At 41.9% G+C, this 17,360-nt stretch overlaps 1 protein-coding gene across 5 annotated transcripts in view; it reads left to right on the forward strand.

Annotated features, from left to right (window-relative positions):
• PPP1R9A (protein phosphatase 1 regulatory subunit 9A) overlaps positions 1 to 15,686 on the forward strand; it is a gene marked incomplete at its 5' end in the record, with an annotated part of 310,569 nt that extends 294,883 nt beyond the window's left edge. For 4 of the 5 annotated variants that reach the window (XM_080818700.1, XM_080818698.1, XM_080818699.1 and 1 more), the window contains 5 exons: positions 8,317 to 8,515; positions 10,541 to 10,660; positions 11,475 to 11,498; positions 12,588 to 12,770; positions 14,144 to 15,686. In XM_080818700.1, coding sequence (XP_080674826.1) covers positions 8,317 to 8,515; positions 10,541 to 10,660; positions 11,475 to 11,498; positions 12,588 to 12,770; positions 14,144 to 14,353 — 736 coding nt within the window. In that variant the 3' untranslated portion in view covers positions 14,354 to 15,686. The remainder of the gene's footprint in view (positions 1 to 8,316; positions 8,516 to 10,540; positions 10,661 to 11,474; positions 11,499 to 12,587; positions 12,771 to 14,143) is intronic. The other variant, XM_080818701.1, reaches the window with a different exon arrangement.
• Between the last annotated feature and the right edge of the window lie 1,674 nt (positions 15,687 to 17,360).

Here is a 17,360-nt window from a genome sequence, read left to right on the forward strand (position 1 = left end):
AAAACAGAAGTCAGAAAACAGAGTTACTACCCAGTAGTGACACAGGGCCCCCGAAAGTGGGTGCGTGACAAGCACCATCCGCGTCAGGGTCCGGCTTGCAGTTGTGGAAGACGGGGAATAAACTCATCACCTCTGTGAGGCTTTCTCAGAGAAGAGAGGGAATGATTCACGGATTCAGTTAGTAATCTTATCTCTTGGCTTTTCATTATTAGGCTGTAAAAATCAGGTGAGGTCATTCAATCAGTTAGAGCCTGAGGCTGCGGGACTTGAGAGGCAAGAGGAGAGGTTTGCCAAATTCAGTCTTGCTTTTAGTTTTTTCCTTCCTCAAGAGTTAAGAGTTTATTGTATTCCTTGTGGAGACCTAATGACTCAAATGCATGACATGAAACATGAAACAAATAGATGAGGTTCAATAATTATAATAATAAATAAAACCCTATAACAAATATGGCTCGGTTCTAGCCTTTTCAAATATGTGCTCAGTGAATGCTCTGATTTAAACAGGCAGGATAGCAGGTAACAAAAGCAGGAAAGAGTGAGTTATTTGTCGGAGCTTGTTGACACCAAAGAGTAAAATAAAATATCCTCATTTTAGAGCAAGTTGCCTCTGATGTCAGTGGAGTACCTACTTTGGAGCTCTGCGGGAGAAGCTCCTGGTTGAGTAGCTGAATGCAAAAGTGTGTAAACAGTTATGTGTGTCTCAGAACAAGGCTAGACGGTGGCGTGTGGGAAAAAGACAGGAAGGGAGATAGCACTCCTTTCTGGAGGTGAATATGCATTCCCCTTAAAAGTGTGAACTGTGGCGAAAAAACACTGTGCCAGAATCCAAGTATTCATCCTGACTTTGCCATAGGTAAGGCTCTGAATTTCTTGGACCTTGGTTTCCCACCAAAAAGTAATTAGATGGATTAACACTACCTGTTCTCTAACTCCCCATCTCTGTCTGTATTATCCAGTATGGTAGCCATATGAGATGTAGCCATTCATTGAGCACTAGAAATGTGGCTAGTCTATATTGAGATATGTTGTAGGAGAAAATGCATGCAGGATTTCAAAGACTTAATATGAAAAAAAAGAGTATGAAATAGCTTATTAAAAATGTTATAATACTGATTACATGTTGCAATAATAATACCTTGAATATTTTGGGTTAAATAAAATATAAATTAATTTTACCTCTTTTTTTATGTGGTTACCAGAAAATTGTAATTTACATATATAGTTAATAAGATTTTATTTATTTATTTGACAGACAGATCGTAAGTAGGCAGAGAGGCAGGCGGGGGGCGGGGAAGCAGGCTCCCTGCTGCGCAGAGAACCCCATGTGCGGCTTGATCCCAGGACCCTGAGATCATGACTTGAGCCGAAGACAGAGGCTTCACCCACTGAGCCACCCGGGCGCCCCGATCCCTATGATTCTATGAAAAACATCCTCTTTTGAGTTCTTTTTTTTTTTTTTAAGATTTTATTTATTTATTTGACAGACAGAGATCACAAGTAGGCAGAGAGGCAGGCAGAGAGAGAGAGAGGGAAGCAGGCTCCCCGCTGAGCAGAGAGCCCGATGAGGTGGTCGATCCCAGGACCCTGGGATCATGACCTGAGCTGAAGGCAGAGGCTTTAACCCACTGAGCCACCCAGGCGCCCCCCTCTTTTGAGTTCTAACTCATTCTCTTGATCTATAAATTGGCATTTTCATGTTTGTTCTTTTTTTTTTTTACTTTTTTTGTTGAAGTATAATTAATATAGACTATTATATTTGTTTCAGGTATACAACATAGTGATTCAATAATTTCTATGTGTTACTCAGTGCTCATCACGATACATGTACTCTTGTTCATCTATTCTTTTTTAAATCTATATCTACTCCTCTGTGTTCCCAATATAATCTGTTTATACACAGAGATACAAGAGATATAACAATATAAATTATTGTAAAGGCAAATTGGGTAAGGCAAAAAAAAGATAAAACAGAAAGTAACATTGGTACTTAAAATAGAACATCTTCAACAATACTGTCCTGTGTGCCAGAAGAGAAAAGCACCACACCTCTGCCTAAACTTGACCCACAGAGGACCAAAGAGGAACCAAATTTCTTTAAAAGCAAATGATTTTAAAAACAGGAAACAAAATGCAGTTGTAAATGGCCAGAGGAGAATGGTGAAATGATTTCATCCCAGCAAGTTTCAAAGTGAGAGTTTAAGGCCTGAACGGTGACAGTGAAAACTCAGTGAAGCCCCTACAGAGTGGTTAACTTTGACAATATCACTTCTCCGGGTTCGCGCCTTCACTTGATGGTTTTTCATGCCCAAGGATGGCTTTCCTTAAAAAGAGGGTTATTTGGGTTGTAAATTTAAAGTAATTTATTAAAGTCTCCAGTTTTAAAACCTACCTTTTTTTTTTTTTGAGTTTTAGTTCATCTTACAGATCTTGTTGTTTCATTTTATACATCTAGTAAAATTGTATAAAAAGAAAAGCAGTCACTTTTATTAGGGACCCTTGAATAATGTTAGCTTAGCTTCAGTAGAGCAGACCTGTTCCCCTTTAGTTGTCGGTCCTGTTCTTAGAGAACTGCACTTATAAATTTAACCTACTCAATTTTCTTTTTAAGTACGTCCGAGTGCTTGAAAGCTGACAAACTCTGACATTCCTAACAACATCAACACTCTTCCACTTGAAAAAAAATCTCAAAAATCTAGTAAATTAAAATGGTAACATAGTGACTATGTAAACACCCAGAGCTCTTATCACTTTGGTTATTTTTCATCTTAACCAATTAAATATATTAAAATAGAATCAATAGATGAACTTCTCTCTCAGATTCCTAATAATACAGATTTTCTTAACTCCTAAGCAATATACTTATTATTCTTAAACCTAATGTTTTTGTTTTGAAATATCAAATTTTTATTTGATTTTATTTGAAATATCAAATATTTATTTTATAATCATCTTGCTGTTTCATTTTAAACCTTCCCAGGATGGGGAGGATTCATTAAGGGAACAGTTTCTCCGTCTCATATGAATGTAGAGGGGGCAAAAAAGACCTTTTTCCTTCTACCCTCTTGGGTTTTCCAGCTGGAGTCCTGTAAATTAGATTGGCAGACGGCAGATTAACAAGGGAAAAGCATACAAATTGATTTTTGATTTGACGTAAGTTTTGTGTGATGCAGGAGCCTTTATCAGGAAGTGAAGACCAAAGAAGTAGTTAAACCTGAGCACTTTAACGCTAGGTTTGTTGAAGAGTGGAAAGTCTTGGAAAAAATGTTGAGAGGGCAAAAGGGTATGAACTAAGAGTAGTAAACAGTGGAAACTTAGCAAGGCCTGTTCGTTCCCAAAACCACTGTTCCTTCAGATTCCTCTCGTGTCCTTCCATCTACAGAGATAAGGATGTTCCTTTCCTCCAGGTGTAGGGAAGGCACCTCTCTCAGGAGATCTTATGATCTGCTTGGGGGGCAGTGGGGGAGGTCAGAGAACCCTTCGTATACCTGCCATTTCTCAAATTCCTTAAAACGTTTGCTTAAAATATGTGCTAGGCCAAGTTGCCATATTCTGTGGTAGCGTGTCCAGAACCCTGTCAGAAATTAAGGTTAAATGCTACAGGGACCATCTCAGATGGGCTGTTGGTTATTAATGGGAGCTTCGGACCATAACCGAAGGTAGAAGCAGAATATGTCAGTGGTGGTTGGCCTGCACTGCAGATGGACACTCTCTTGTCCTATGATCTGTCAGGGTCCCCAAGTGCCCTTCGAAGGGTCTGGCTTTACAACCACCGTCTCCTTAGTGGATGTGAGAACCTTACAGAATTACTTCATCTGAGGTAAATAAATGGAAGTCTGCAGCCCTTCCTCTGATTGCACCCAACGTCCTTTAATTAACCTCCTTAGCTACCTGCTTAAATTCTATATTCTGCTTATACTTTTTCTGTTCTGGCAGTTCCCGAACTCCTAATTATATCTTGATGACATTCAGTTCTGTTCTGAATACCTCACACACCTTGTATTCGAAGTTAAGACAAATAAAAAAAAAAAAAATTACTATGGAATGTTTACCTGAGCAACTTAATTTTGGGGTGCTTACCCCAGAACGAACTGGTGTCAAGATGTATGTAATTGGGTTAACTGCTCTGTGGAGTTGTTAATTATAAACCATTTGAATGCCAGGAAACAGTGATTATCCCCACCTCATCTCGCCACCGCCACCCCCGACAATTTAATATGACAGAGACTTAATTTGAAGCCATTCTTTTTCCCAGTCCCTAACAATAAAACAATCAGGGTTATATCAGTGACTCGTAATTCCATTTTCACCAAAAACAATAGTGAGACATTAGTGTACAAGTTTAAAAAAAAAGATGAATTACAGAACACATACCTATTTTGATCCTCCGGAAATTATTTTCAGATCCATTTCTACCAATCTTGATTTTTAAGGGCATTATTAAAGATCTCTATGGAACTTACGCACCCCAGACCATAACCTGCTCTCAGAGGCAAAAACTGCAGTAGAGAGAAGGAGGGAATGAAGGGAAGGGAAGGAAACAGTAAGGAGAGAGGGAAGAATTTTACGTTATTCTTTTTTTTTTTTTAAGATTTTATTTCCTTATTTGACAGACACAGATCACAAGTAGGCAGAGAGGCAGGCAGAGAGAGAGGGAGCGGGAAGCAGGCTCCCTGCTGAGCAGAGAGCCCGATGTGGGGCTCTACCCCAGGACCCTGAGATCATGACCTGAGCCGAAGGCAGAGGCTTCAACCCGGGCGCCCCAAGTTTTACATTATTTTTAACAGATTCCTCCATCGAATGGAAGAGACTATGAGTGGTCAGTAATGGCATGATTGCTTCCAAGCTCTCTGTCCTCCTTTTGTAGGCCCAAGAGTTCAAGTTGTCCAAAAGGAAATTGCTATTTATTTTAGAAAGCGTGTCTGGTAAGCCGATGGATCTGTAATTAGGAAGTAATGGAGAGTTTGCTTCTTTTAATGAATATACGCTAGGTCGAAGCAAATGGAAGCATACTGGCCATTCAGGATAGTAGGAAACAGTTACTTCAGTTCATGGGGTTTGAGAGTCAAGGCTAAGATACCACCTCAGCAGGGGCACAGCCAGACCTCCTGGAGACCTGGAAAATTCTCTTCCAAGGATTCCAGGACCTAGTGGTTGCAGTTGTGAGGACACTGGTTATTTCCTTAGAAGTGGGCTTTCTTTGCTTCTACGTGATAATTCCTCCAGTCCTTCCATCATCTTGTATAGAAGGCTGGAGAAGAAAGCCTCCGAATGTCCCCCAAAGCTGAGCTTCCGTGGTGTCACTCGTCATACTCACACTGTGGCCTCTGGTCCCGTGTTCAGTGCTGGATGTACAAGTCCTCATGGAATTATTAGTCTTGAATATTCTCCTGGCATGAGGCTCTTACAAAAGAGTTTAATTATATGTGGTCTTGAGCTTCTGTTTGAAATGTTCCATGGTCAGAATTTGAACCCAAAGTCCTTTTCAAGTTAGGCATTAGGATGACAGTAGGTGGGCAACAATATTCTTATTTCCTGTCTAATTAAAAAAAAGAAAGGGATGGTGGTGATTGTCCCAAATGTGTTGTTACAAAGTTCACTTGGGAGCAGGACAAGAGAGTTATGCTGTCATTAATTATGGCCTGTTTACAAACTTTAAAACAATATCCATATATTTAAGCACTACTGTACCTTTTTGAATCGTGGATGGAACTCTTAAAAAAAAGTCCCGTGCTCCTTTGAGTAACTGATTCAGAAATGTATAACCAAAGGGGGAAATAATCCTTAGGTCCAGTTTATCTCAAGCATGCCCAGTTAGAAGACTGTGGGACTGCAGAAAAAATATTTTTATGGATCTGCACAGTTAGAGCTTTCTGAGTATTTTTACTGGACTGGGGAACCTGAGCTTAAAAGTCAAGCCTTAGAAGCTAAAGTATAACTGGAAAGATAGCGAGAACTGCGGAGATTTACCTCCCATGAGGTGTGTGGTTTTATATTCAAGGAGTGGGCTGGAGTGAGGGGATGAGATCCAGCTTCGTGGAGACATTCCCAGACTTGTTAGGCTGGAGACGCTGGTCTTATCTCCCCCTAAGACATGTGTTACTTTCTGAAGGGTAAGAACTGAAGATCCTTCCGTAGTTGAATTTGTTTACATGAAGGAGATAAGATGTCTCTCCCTTTCCCAGAAGGGAGGTGGGGACAGCACTATCGTCCCTGTCCTTTCTTATCATCCCGATGGGTATTTTTTTAGATTCCTCACCAACAATGTAGACCAAGTATAGGATGACAGCTGGCTTTCATTCTGTCACTCTGGAGAGAAGAAAGTAGGGCATGGGGACCCAGTGCAATAATTTTCCATAAGTAGTCACCTCTTCTCCAGAAACCTCGTATTTGCATTCAGGAAAATAGAAATAAATGTAGATACTAAAAACTTCAAGAGTCAACTCAGATATGTGTTAACATACAAATTCCAGGCAAACTCCTCCCTTCCTGTCTCTCAGATTCTAATTCAGTAAGTCTAGGTGCCCAAGAATCTGTATTTGAGCAGCTGCCCCAGGTGATTCCTGTCAAGCTTGTTTGGGAAACACCACACTGGTCGGTCACCCAGGATTAGAAAATGCTTCTTCCAGAAGACCAGTCTGCCTCTGCTGCCATGGTTTCTTAAGTTCGGTTATTGTACCCCCTCCCTACCCCGTCTTTTAACAGCAAGTAAGTAGACTTCGGGATACAGAATTTTTTTGGTTTAAACTTTGGGATGAGACTGAAGTTGACACATCTCTCATTGGGCTTTCTCCATTATCCTTACAATCCCCTTTATTGTTTTGGTTTTTTTTTTAAAGGAATTCGCCATTATAATCATCAGATATTCTAGAATCTTTAAGTGAGCAATCATGATAGTCACCCAGCTTATGATCTCAGTGTTCTACCAAAACTTCACTGGCATCTCCGTTCTCCTTAGTCACTATTTTTATAATCTCTTTACCTTTGTAAATTAACAAGATGTTTTCACATTTATTGTTCCCTTTGAGTCTCACAATAACTTTGGAAAGAACAGGAACTATTGGGAGCTGCACTGTTTATGTAAATTTGAAATATATTTTGAAATATTTGAAGTAAAAAATATTTCTAAGTATTTGGAGTGAGATGTGAGAAGACTGAAGTCCAGTATGCACATGGGTCATGTGCTGTCTAGCTGTGGTGTGGAGGCACTTTTCACTGAAAGGGAATCTCTGTTGTCATGACATCAACACCCAACAAATAATAGGCATTGTGTCAAACTCATTTGGATAGCTTGAGGGTTGACCTCTTCCCAGATGCACAGAAACTACCACCCATTCCTGCCTCAGCTCTTGCTAATTCCTTTTCTCTAACCAGAAGAAAAATACAAATATGCATGTATACAGAGTCATAAAAATATCTGTTTTCAAACTGTGTTTCTCAAATGCCTTTGAATCCTTTAAACAATAAAGGATTAACAAGGTTAAACAGTAACCTTAGGCCTTTATACTTTCCCAGTTTCCCAGGTACTTTCACACGTATTATCTCATTTAATTCTTAACAACCATATAGGAGCTACATAAAATATCCACCTTTTACAGAGGAGAAATAGAGGCTGAGAGAAGGCTCAAGGCCCTGTACTCAAGAGGTGACAGATCCTTGACCTCCAAATAGAGTGTAAAGACTTGCTGTCTGGTTACCTCCTAACGGTTGTGAGGGCGATTGGCTGTGACATCTGTCACTCTATCGATGCCTGGGTAGATTCGGCTAATGTGGCTGGCTAGCACTCCGATTGTGATGAAAAACCAATAAGGTGTGTGTTCTGCTTAAACTTTCCTAAGCCCTGAAATTTCCGAATTATTTAAATACATCATTTTTTAAAGTCCCAGACTCTTGGAAGCATGAGTTCAGAGAAGGCAAGGAAAGAATGCTGGCTGAGAGCTCATGTCACTAGCAGTGAGGCACTGCTAGGTCACCCAAATAAGGGGAATGACGTGATGGTTAACCTAATAGTAATAGCAGTTCCAGAAAGACGGTGCCCTGTGACTTCAGTTCATCCACATCCACTTAATAGAAACCCTTCATAAGAATTCACTGTGGCAATAGCGACACGAAAATGTTGACCATTGTTCTAGAATCCATTTTGATGCAAAAAAGATAGCTACTAAGATTAATGTCCTCGTCAAAATTGCAAAATTGTTCCTCTCCCGTGTAGAACAATTTGTCAAACTGCTACTTTGAACTCCCTTCAGGATTCCGTTCAACAAGTGTCACACCTGCCCTTCCTTTGTCTGACATGCGCATTTTTTCCCCATAAAACAGGATCTTCAGAAGCAGGCTGGAACACTGGAAACCCAAGCCGTCCCCTGCGCCTCAGGCCTCCACCCGCTCGCCGTGCATCCCTTTCTCGTGGTTTAATGAGAGCCGAAAAGGATCCTATTCCTTCAGGGACCTGCCTTCACCTACAAGTCCCCTTCAGCCTTCTCCTGAAACTCTAATTTCAGATAAAAAGGGGTCCAAGGTAGAAAACACATGGATTTAAAAAGCAAACAAGAAAACCCCAAATCCTTCCTCCTCTCCAGTCTTTGGAAAGGATTCTCAACTTGTGTGTTTGCTCTGGACCTGAGAAACCAATGTGATAACACTCCAGTAAACCATGCATGGTATTTCTTGTGTGGGGGAAAAGGAAAGCCTCATTTAACCATCACCTTCCTTAATGCTGTTCCATTCTAGATTGTACGTTAATCTTTGATTTGCCTGTCTTTTCACATATTGCTATTAAATCTCAGTTTGACAGTTAAGCCATGCTGGGAAAGATGCATTTGAATCATGGAACAGTATGATAGATCTGTTTACCAAGCGTTCCACTTTAAATTACATTACAAGACTATTTTTACTGTGCTCTTCGAGATTTACTGGAAAACAAATAAATTTGGGACTGAATATGTGTTCAATATATCTAAGTGAAACTCTTTAAAACAAACCAGTGCTGACATAGCACCCTTACTTATCTCTTCTTTTTAAATCAAACTTCCACCTTGAAAAACTTATAATCTCATCACCAAAGTTCTCTAACTTGAGCAGAAATAGAAAATATAATTGCATGGGTGTTGTTTTTAAACGCATGATGGTTATTTCCAGCATGACGCTGCAAACCTTATCTAACATTTTATTGGAACACATACAGTGGCTAACTTTCACATGTTGTTTGGTCTCCTTTTATCTGTGTTCGCTTTTCTTTCTCAAGCAGAAACGTGTGATTAATGTGACTTGAATTTAACTCTTTTCTTGAGGTCGGCAGCTCACAAGGTCTTGACAGGGCTGTGGGTTGTGTGTCTGTTGACATATCAAATAGTAATGTGTTGTGTTCAATGCTCTCCTGCTTACATGTTCTCCTAGCCTAGCTCCGTGAGCTCGGATTTAGTCTCCATGTCAGAAGTTTGAGCAAAACTTGGGGTTTGTTTGGAACTGAATTCTGCAGCCTCTGGCACGGTAGTTATTTTTGACAACTGACAGAACCCAGGGGCCAGGGAGCCTAATGGAAAACTAATGGGCCAGTTCCTAAGGAAGCAGAATATGGAACAAGATGGTGTTGGCCAAGGGCTTAGAGTTCCTCGGAAGCCAGTCATTCTAGAATTACTAGCAAAAGAAGTTTTGGCAGTACTAGACCACTTGGATCTTGAAACATTTTCAGTATTGGAGCTGAGAAATCTAAACGTAGTTTGAATAATTCCACCATTAGCTTGTCCTGGAGGGACTCCAGATTTGGTTTAAAAAATATTTTCACAAGTACAGCCATGTGGTCATTCTGAATTTACTTGACTTGAGTAGCCACTGAACATTTTGATGGAGTTCTGGGGAAGTTGTTTTTTTCTTTTTTTTTTTTTTACACCCCACCCCCCCAACTCCACTGGCCCCAGGTGATTATTGGGAGAGTGTATCTGTTCTGCAGCCTCTTTGGAGCTCTGCAGGTGCTATGGGAGAGTCATATTTTAGCATGTAACTACGAGTGTATTGTCAGACTCTAACCTCCCCCAGAACTCATCATCTTGAAGGTTATATCCAGGGGACGATCTGCCTTTTCTCACAGTATTTATCACGGCAAGCGACTCTTCCCAGGGGGTGCTCAAGCTACCTTTCTAATATGGATGGCCATCTGTTCCTAATAACTCAGGCTCTCCACACCATCTTGTATTTTTACTTGCACTGTTACTCATCGCGAGTAGGGTCAAAGAAGATGGGCTTATTAATGTTACTCCTCTGAGCAGTTGCAGAGGATAATGAAGGCTGTATCCTTGAAGAGGGATTGAAGAATGATTGCTCCAAAACACCTACCCTTTCATCTGATGGAGAAAACGCCCAGAATTCCCCATCAGTTGCAAAAGGCACGGTACCCTCCACCACCGCCGCTTGAAGGTCATCACCAAACCAAATGTGAATTTCTCCGAAGATGACTTAAAGAGAACCTTTGTAGGACTTGCAGATACACCTACTACTGGTTCTCTCACTGTGCCCACTTAACACTGAGCTTCATTTACGTTCACAGAATTTTACCTTCAATGATGACTTCAGTCCTAGCAGTACCAGTTCGGCAGACCTCAGTGGCCTGGGAGCAGAACCCAAAACACCGGGGCTCTCTCAGTCCTTAGCACTGTCGTCAGATGAGGTACGCTTGCGGCGCTCACACAGACCCACCTTCTCAGATCATCCATTGTACCCGCCACCGATCCCCGGGAAAACATAGATTTTGCATGTAAATCATGGGGACCATGTTTTCTTGTTTGATGTGAAATCTTCATGATTTCTCTCTCTCTCAACATGAAGGCAAAGTATTATTTCTGAGTCCATTGAAAGCTCTCCAGGGACCTCCTCTGCATTACTCTGACTTCATTGAGAGGACTTTGAGCAAGGGGGGGGGGGGGGGGTGGGAGGCTGGGCACCAGAGAGCAAGAATAGGGAGCGGCTCAGACCGTCCATTCCCTCTCTCCCTCACCCTCCAACCATCACCCTTGCCCCCTACCCCTACCCCCACCATCACCCCTACCCCAAGTTGAGCGTCGCCCCTGATTGACAACCACTGCAGTGGAGAGGGGAGAAAAACTGATTTAGAAGCCAGGGTCAAGTTAGCATTGCCAAGAATTCCCAGAAGATCCTGTGTTTCCAGAGAAACAGGAAATTACATGACTGATGGACTTAGTGTCCCAAGAGATGAGGAGAGGACAGAAATGCCACTATGGAGGGTAGGGGGCGGGAGGAGGAGAGGCCGTGTAAATAAAGATACCATTGCTCCACATATTTGCTCAAAGTTACTTCTTTCTAACATGATTTTTGTTTTATAAAACTTTTTGTCTCCTCAATTTTCCTGCCCGTCCTCTTGAGGCCTGGTGTGATTTTAATTTTAAATGTTTGTACTGTGTATGTTGTGTCTCCTAGTTCTATAACACTTTTCTTTTTGATTCCTTTGTTGCTCCCTCACTCAGAGCCTGGATATGATAGATGACGAGGTGAGCTATCAGTGGGCTGCGTGTGGTGGCTTCTGTGGTATTGTTGGAACCTCCTCTTCTCTCTCCGCAAAATGATTTGAAACCTAAACAGTATAAGAACACTTGTGTCTGCCCTGGAGGGTTTCCGTGTGTGAAATCATTTTGCTCTCTGCCCTTGTCTGTCCCTAAGTTGAAGAGATGTTTCTGAGGCAAGAGGATCACCAGGTTCTACCTGCGGAGTCCCTCGGTCGATCCCCCCATCACCACTACCTTGACACGGTCCATTCTGTTCCACCCCCTCTGCCTTCATCTCGGCTTACCCCATCCCCTTGTCAGTGTTCCCCGAGGTGACTCCTGTCTCTCCTCCCAGACCTGTCATCGCCTTCATCGCCTCTCAGCTTAGAGGTTCTAGGAACCAAGCTGCCCTCTGCGCTGTCCAAAGTGGTGCTGTGCCCTGGGTGGAGCCAGAGATTTGGAATGAACTACAAACCGTTGAGCTCTCCCAGTCCCCTGCTCCGTGCTCTGGGCTGAGCCGCACTTGACTCATTTATTAGAAGTCATTATGGACATTACCTGCCCCGCCTTCCTCACGGGTTTGCTTGCTGCTCGAATGAAACCCAGGCTGTGAAATTTCCCCTCACAGTGCTTGAGGACTTAAGGCTTTCCTCTTCTGAGAGGAAGATACCTCAAGATTTCTACATGTATTTTTATAGACCTCTAATGTCTTCTCTGAGGCTACACGCAGAGTGATACATTGCGTATAGAGATGAATCAAATACTTGTTTTCCGCATCTCATACTCTTTCCAAAGTGTTCTAATGTAAAGGCTTGCAACATTGGAGTGTATTTTCCGGTAGCAAACATCCTACGTTAATAATGCTGCTTTATCTGGGGGAATTTTTAAATTTCCAAATATCCAAAAAAATATATAGGTGATAACTATGCATGTGTGATACACACACAACTACAACCATTAACTTATTATTCATTTGATGGTGTAAAAATAAATGTGGCTCTAGTAGGCAAGAAATTCCTTTTGATAGCATAATAGGCCGTGGCGAGCCGTAGCTTTTTGGTCCTTTAACAACCCTGCATAACATTCCTACCTCAGATCCTTGATGATGGACAGTCTCCCAAACACAGTCAGTGTCAGAGTCGGGCGGTCCATGAATGGAGCGTGCAGCAGGTTTCCCACTGGCTAATGAGCCTAAACCTGGAGCAGTATGTATCTGAATTCAGTGCCCAAAACGTCACTGGCGAGCAACTCCTGCAGTTGGATGGAAATAAACTTAAGGTAAAGAATTCTATCTCTGTGTGAGGTTACCAGGTGTCAGTTGTGTTGCTCATGGCACCTGAAATGTTTCCATGAGACAAGAGTGTTCTGCCTGTCTGAGAGGGAATTCTCATCAGTGGTCGGCAGAAAGGACATTGCATCATTTCTGAGCAGTAAACGAAGTTTCGGAAAGTCGTCAGAGATTCCGAATCAGACAGGATGCTGCCGAGTAGGAGAGCTAGGGGCTCACTCCATTGCTTCTACCCAGACATGTGGTCCATGTATGAAGTCTGTTGACTTCCTGTGTGGTAGGAGTTGTAATAATGGCCAATGCGGACTCTTTCATCACATGAGAGTGAAGACCTAGATCCATGAATCTTTCCTTCTTTATTCATTTCTTCTCCACCCCTGCTCCTCCCTGCACACCTCTCCAAAAAGTGGGACGATAGTCTCCTCAGAACTTTCTCCCCCGAGTACGTGCAGGCCATGTCTCCCCCGCTCCATCCCACTCTCATTTCACCTGTCCCAGTCCATCCCTTTTAGAGACTGTGGGGCGCGGGTGGGAACCCACCCCTGTGGAAAAAGGGCAAAAAGAGCTTACATTGGGCTCCCCACCCCCACCCTCAGCCCCCTGTTGGGCTGAAGGGCAGATGAGTATCTCCTGACAGTCTTGAAAAGGTTAGAGATCAATCAATAGTCTGTGATTATGAAGGCCCCATTGACAAGGCTGTCCCTGTTGGGGAGATGGATGCATCCCGCTGTTGATTCTGAAGGTCATGAAACATTTAGAGTATGCAACCAACTCCCCTTATTCCGAATTCCAAGCTCACTAAGCTACCTCCTCATTAACAGGAATCCTTTATAGGTCTGCCTACAGGGAGAGAATGGCTAGTCATGCTGATATGAACATTCCGGCCCCAAAGACATTTTTGGTCCTCATTGTAAGCAACTGCATTGGCAAAAAGGAAGCCACTTCAGCTCTCCCCGCCCTTCTTGGGGCCCTCTATGGCAGCAGGTGCCCACTCCTAGCTTTTAAAAATATTGACAAGTTTAGTGATACTCTTGCCTGTAAATGTCTATGGCCCAAAGGCTGGAGAAACAGAATTGTGCCCCCCCCCCTTTTTAAAATTCCTTCACCCATTAGTTACCAGTTTGGCAAGCATGTATTTAATGGGATTTAAGGTGTGCTGTGCTAGGCACTTCGAAGGGCAAATAAAGCTTAGCCCCTAAGTTTGGAGATTTTTGGCAAATGTAAACAGCTTTTTCTAGGTTTTTACCTCTTTGATTATGTTTAAATCAGTTCTTGAGTCTGAACACATTGTGATATCAGCCTCTTCCTAAGCAGAGAGGTCACTGGTTCTCAAGTTCAGTTTGTTTATGTATTTCCTTCCTAGGCTCTGGGAATGACGTCATCCCAGGATCGAGCCATGGTCAAAAAAAAACTCAAGGAAATGAAGGTATCTCTCGAGAAGGCTCGGAAGGCTCAAGAGAAGATGGAAAAACAAAGAGAAAAGCTGAGGAGGAAGGAGCAAGAGCAGATGCAGAGGAAGTCTAAAAAGACAGAAAAGATGACCGCTGCGTCAGAGGGTGCTGGCGAGCAGTAATGCACATCCCCTCCCAGACAGCTCTCCCCTCTTCCCGCCCTGCTCTCCTCCCGGGTACGAAGGAACTGATGGCAGGGGTAATGTGCTCTAGGCCGAGTGGGGAACCGTGTGTGGCATACCTGCATTTTCTGCAATAATAGAATACACTTTTAATTTTCGCCTCCTGAAATAATCCCAAGCCACCTTTGTTTATTACCAAACCAAGGATCTCGTTTGTGAAAGATACAAAATAGCTGTGTTTCTCTCTTCTCTTACTTACCACCCTCTTGTGTTGCATTGGGTGGGTGGTGTCCCTGGGGGAATCTGTGTCACCCTGCCCAGGAAAAGCGTGGTGCGTCTCGGAGCACCATGACTTTTCAGTCTGGGAATCCTGAAACCGAGCAGTGGCTCGTATCTGCGTGGCCGAGAGCCCCACTCTGCCGTGAGATCGGGGCTCCGGAATCTGCTCCAGTGTGTGGACAGTGTTTGTGTCTGGACAGTGAGACAACCCTACTGTAGAAACACGGGTGCCAGGCCGCTTAATTATATCCGGTGGCAAAAAGCAAGCAAGCTCTTCTGTTTGCTGGGCATCCGAAAGAGAGAAAAGAATTCATGATTTGTTAACCCCAGCAGGGAACAGAAAGCTTCAGAATGTGGATGTGGGTATTACCTCGTGGTTCTGAGGGTAACACTTGTCCTCCAGATTGAGCCGAACAAAGGAAAAAATCAGAGGTTAACACAGCCCCAGGATGTTGGGATCCATTGTTTACTTTGCCCCCGCTGTGTGTTCAGTAGTTCAGCGACACAGACACACATAACGTAGTTCCTTTATTCCCCAACAAATTGAACAGGAAATTGATTTTTAAGGAAACCCACATTTTCAGGTTTCTTCTCCTGGGGAACATTCTGGCTAGTCTTCAGCCTGACTGTGACACAGTCAGGAACTTGTCACATATTTTCTACTTAAGATTTCCCAAGTGGGCTCAGTTAGTGTTTTAACAAATGTACTTTTAAGAAAAATAGAAATACCGGTTAGAGAAAATTTAGATGTGAGTAACACTCAACCAGAGAAGCAATTTTATTGAGCACACAGAATGTTCCCGTAAAGGAGAGCTGACAGATTTTATAGATGTTTTGAATGGTTTTTCTGAGCCGTTCTCTTTCATTCTTTAGAGATTTCCATGTTACAGGTAAAGTTTGTTTAAGAGAGTTCACAGGAGACAGTCTACCAGTGGAGACAGTTATGCTGATTTTAAAGCCAGTATATGAAGGATTTCGGCATTTCATCCAACTAATTCAAGCAGAAGAGACTAGGGCAGAAGGAGGAGAAAATAAACTCATCTTGAGAAACTTCCAATGATCGGTTATTGTTTGTTGTTGTTGTTTTGCTTTTTATGCTCGTGTTTCCGGTTCTGCATTGGCTGTTAAAATGAGGTCATCCACTTTCCAAGGGAAGGGACGAGTTGCAAAATAAGAATTGAGGCCAGACAAATCTTCAGCTAGTATTTTACTTCCTTTTACTACATGGTAGGGGGGTCTTTGTCTGTACCATACACTGGATAGGTCGTATACACAGAGCTTGGGGAAGGCCTTTGAAGGTTCCAGGTAACAGATAATGTAAAGGGGGCCCTGCCCATCTAGCACCAACTTGTATTTTGGACATTGTGACTTTTTTTTTGAATTAATGTATATATATATATATATATATGCACATATATATATATATTTTTTTTTTTCTTGCCCGAATATCTGAAATCTGGAATTGGCTGCACTAGAAACTTATAATCCTGTCTCTCCCTAAGGCCTGTTTCCTTTTTGGTGACACAGTATTGTCTGTTCTACTTTGATCCTATTGTCCCTAGTACAGATCATTCATTCAACGCTCAGAAACATTGACATAAAGTAACATTGTGTTTTACAATGATCGGAGTCGCAATGTATGTCTTTCTGACTATCTTCATTTGCTGTATGATAATGAAACTGCCATACTGGATACTCTATTAATATTTGAGATGTGTGGTGCTTTGCTATTTATTAATATTCTGAGAAACAAGGAACCACTATTCATGAACTACAAAATTCAGCAGATATTTTCTAATACTAAAAGACTAAATCAGTCAAAATCTGCTAATACTAGTGCTTGCTATTGTAAATTTTTTGCCATTTTTGCTTATCTTCGGGGGAAAAAAGTGATCTGGATCACACTGGAAGTTTTGCTCTGTATTCATTTTAGGAATGGAAATAGAGGATGATTATCTTAAGTGATGTTTACACTCTGGTAATATTTGAAAATGGATGTACATACTGGAAATGTCTCTAAGTCTTAGTCTCTGCACATAATTTATGATCTCTATTATATCACATTTCCTTAAATGTTTTAGAAATATTGTTCTTGAACTTTATTTGTATGCTTCCAATGTTTAGACCAATGACCAACTGAAAATATTATAAATCAAATCCTTCTTCCTCAAATCACGTAGTTTGTATTACAAGTATTTTAATTTTTAGGTTAAGTTACAGTGATTTTAGGTCTTAATGAGTTATTTTAATATTACTACTTAAAACTGCTGAATTGTAAAAGGCACTTGATTTGACTGTCCAGGCAAGGATGACATGTAACTGATTGATCGAAGAGTATGAAAACAAAGTGCAGGAGGACCTCAGAACTTACAAACATTTTGTTTTCATATTATTTCTTTTCTTGACTCTAGTGCATGATGCCTAATTGAGATTCCAGTGTCTTCAACAACTCCTACTCTAATGCTAGTGGTTTTCGGTGTCCCTACAGTTCAACATAGACTTGTTGCTTCATGAACTGTAAGAACCTTGCAGTTTTTTTATTTATCAGAAAATGAACAAAAAGGGAATATCTGGTTGCTATGAACTATATTCCTTCAGTGATGGCTCAGTGTGACTAACAATAGCCAAACTGTTTTGGGGTATAGGTAATGCTTTGGGGGTTAGGGAATGTGTGGTGAGGTCAAGCTGTAGACAGGGAGCATGAATGTCCAGGACAGAGTTTTCCATT

The sequence above is a fragment of the Martes martes genome, assembly GCF_963455335.1.
Source record: "Martes martes genome assembly, chromosome: 11".
Taxonomy (NCBI): domain Eukaryota; kingdom Metazoa; phylum Chordata; class Mammalia; order Carnivora; family Mustelidae; genus Martes; species Martes martes.